The following is a 739-nucleotide window of genomic DNA, read 5'->3' on the forward strand; positions in this document are numbered from 1 at the left end:
TCCTCTGCAATCCGAAAGTCGGATTTATCCCGGGGGTTTAAGTTGGTCAGAGACTTCCCATTTGTTTTGAGGCCGGAAGTGCTTTTCAAGCAATCAAAAATGCACTCGTTTTCCACATCCCTTTTTACGGGTATGTAGGAAGTCGAATCCCAGTTTGTCTTGAACTTCCTAACCTTCGCTTTGGCGTTCTCTAGACGATAGCACAAGTCGTGGATCCTTCAGCACAAAGTCACGCAAAAGCAGCACTTCCAGGAAGCCCTCTCTGCTTCATTCAAAGGTGATGATGTCCGAGTCCTATGCTACGACGTCTGGCACCTCGTGTGGGCCCTCCATGAGTACTTCAGCGTCGGTGACTGCTATACCGTCGGTGGTAGAGGGCGATAATGCAGACGTCTCTGCCTCGACTTCTTCATCCCTACTACCTCCACGAAAGGCTCGTAGTACCAGCAAACCAATAGTTTACGACAATTCGGATGAGGAGGACGTGGAGGATGATGGTCTGGATGAGGATGACGATGACGATTATTGAGCGCTGCTACCACCGCTCCCCCCCTCATCCGTATTTTATTCCTTATCTCCCCCTCCGGCCCTGCGCGTTTCTTCTCAATTTCTCTCTTCATTATTACCAACTTAGGTATTGTGCGTCACTGTGTGTTTGCGTTTGTTTGACTGTGTCAACAAAGTTTTTTTTCATAATTGTCTGGCAAAGTACGTCAGTATTGAAAAACCGGTTTGGGGC

The 739-nt window shown here is 48.3% G+C and overlaps 1 protein-coding gene across 1 annotated transcript in view; it reads left to right on the plus strand. All coding sequences in view use genetic code 11, as the record gives it.

Moving 5' to 3' along the window:
* EGR_01920 (Transcription activator BRG1) overlaps nucleotides 1-529 on the plus strand; it is a gene marked incomplete at both ends in the record, with an annotated part of 10,419 nt that extends 9,890 nt beyond the window's left edge. The window contains one exon of the mRNA XM_024491169.1: nucleotides 195-529. Within this exon, the coding sequence (XP_024354312.1) occupies nucleotides 195-529 (335 nt within the window). The remainder of the gene's footprint in view (nucleotides 1-194) is intronic.
* Between the last annotated feature and the right edge of the window lie 210 nt (nucleotides 530-739).

Source organism: Echinococcus granulosus (genome assembly GCF_000524195.1).
Source record: "Echinococcus granulosus chromosome Unknown EG_S00008, whole genome shotgun sequence".
Lineage (NCBI taxonomy): Eukaryota > Metazoa > Platyhelminthes > Cestoda > Cyclophyllidea > Taeniidae > Echinococcus > Echinococcus granulosus.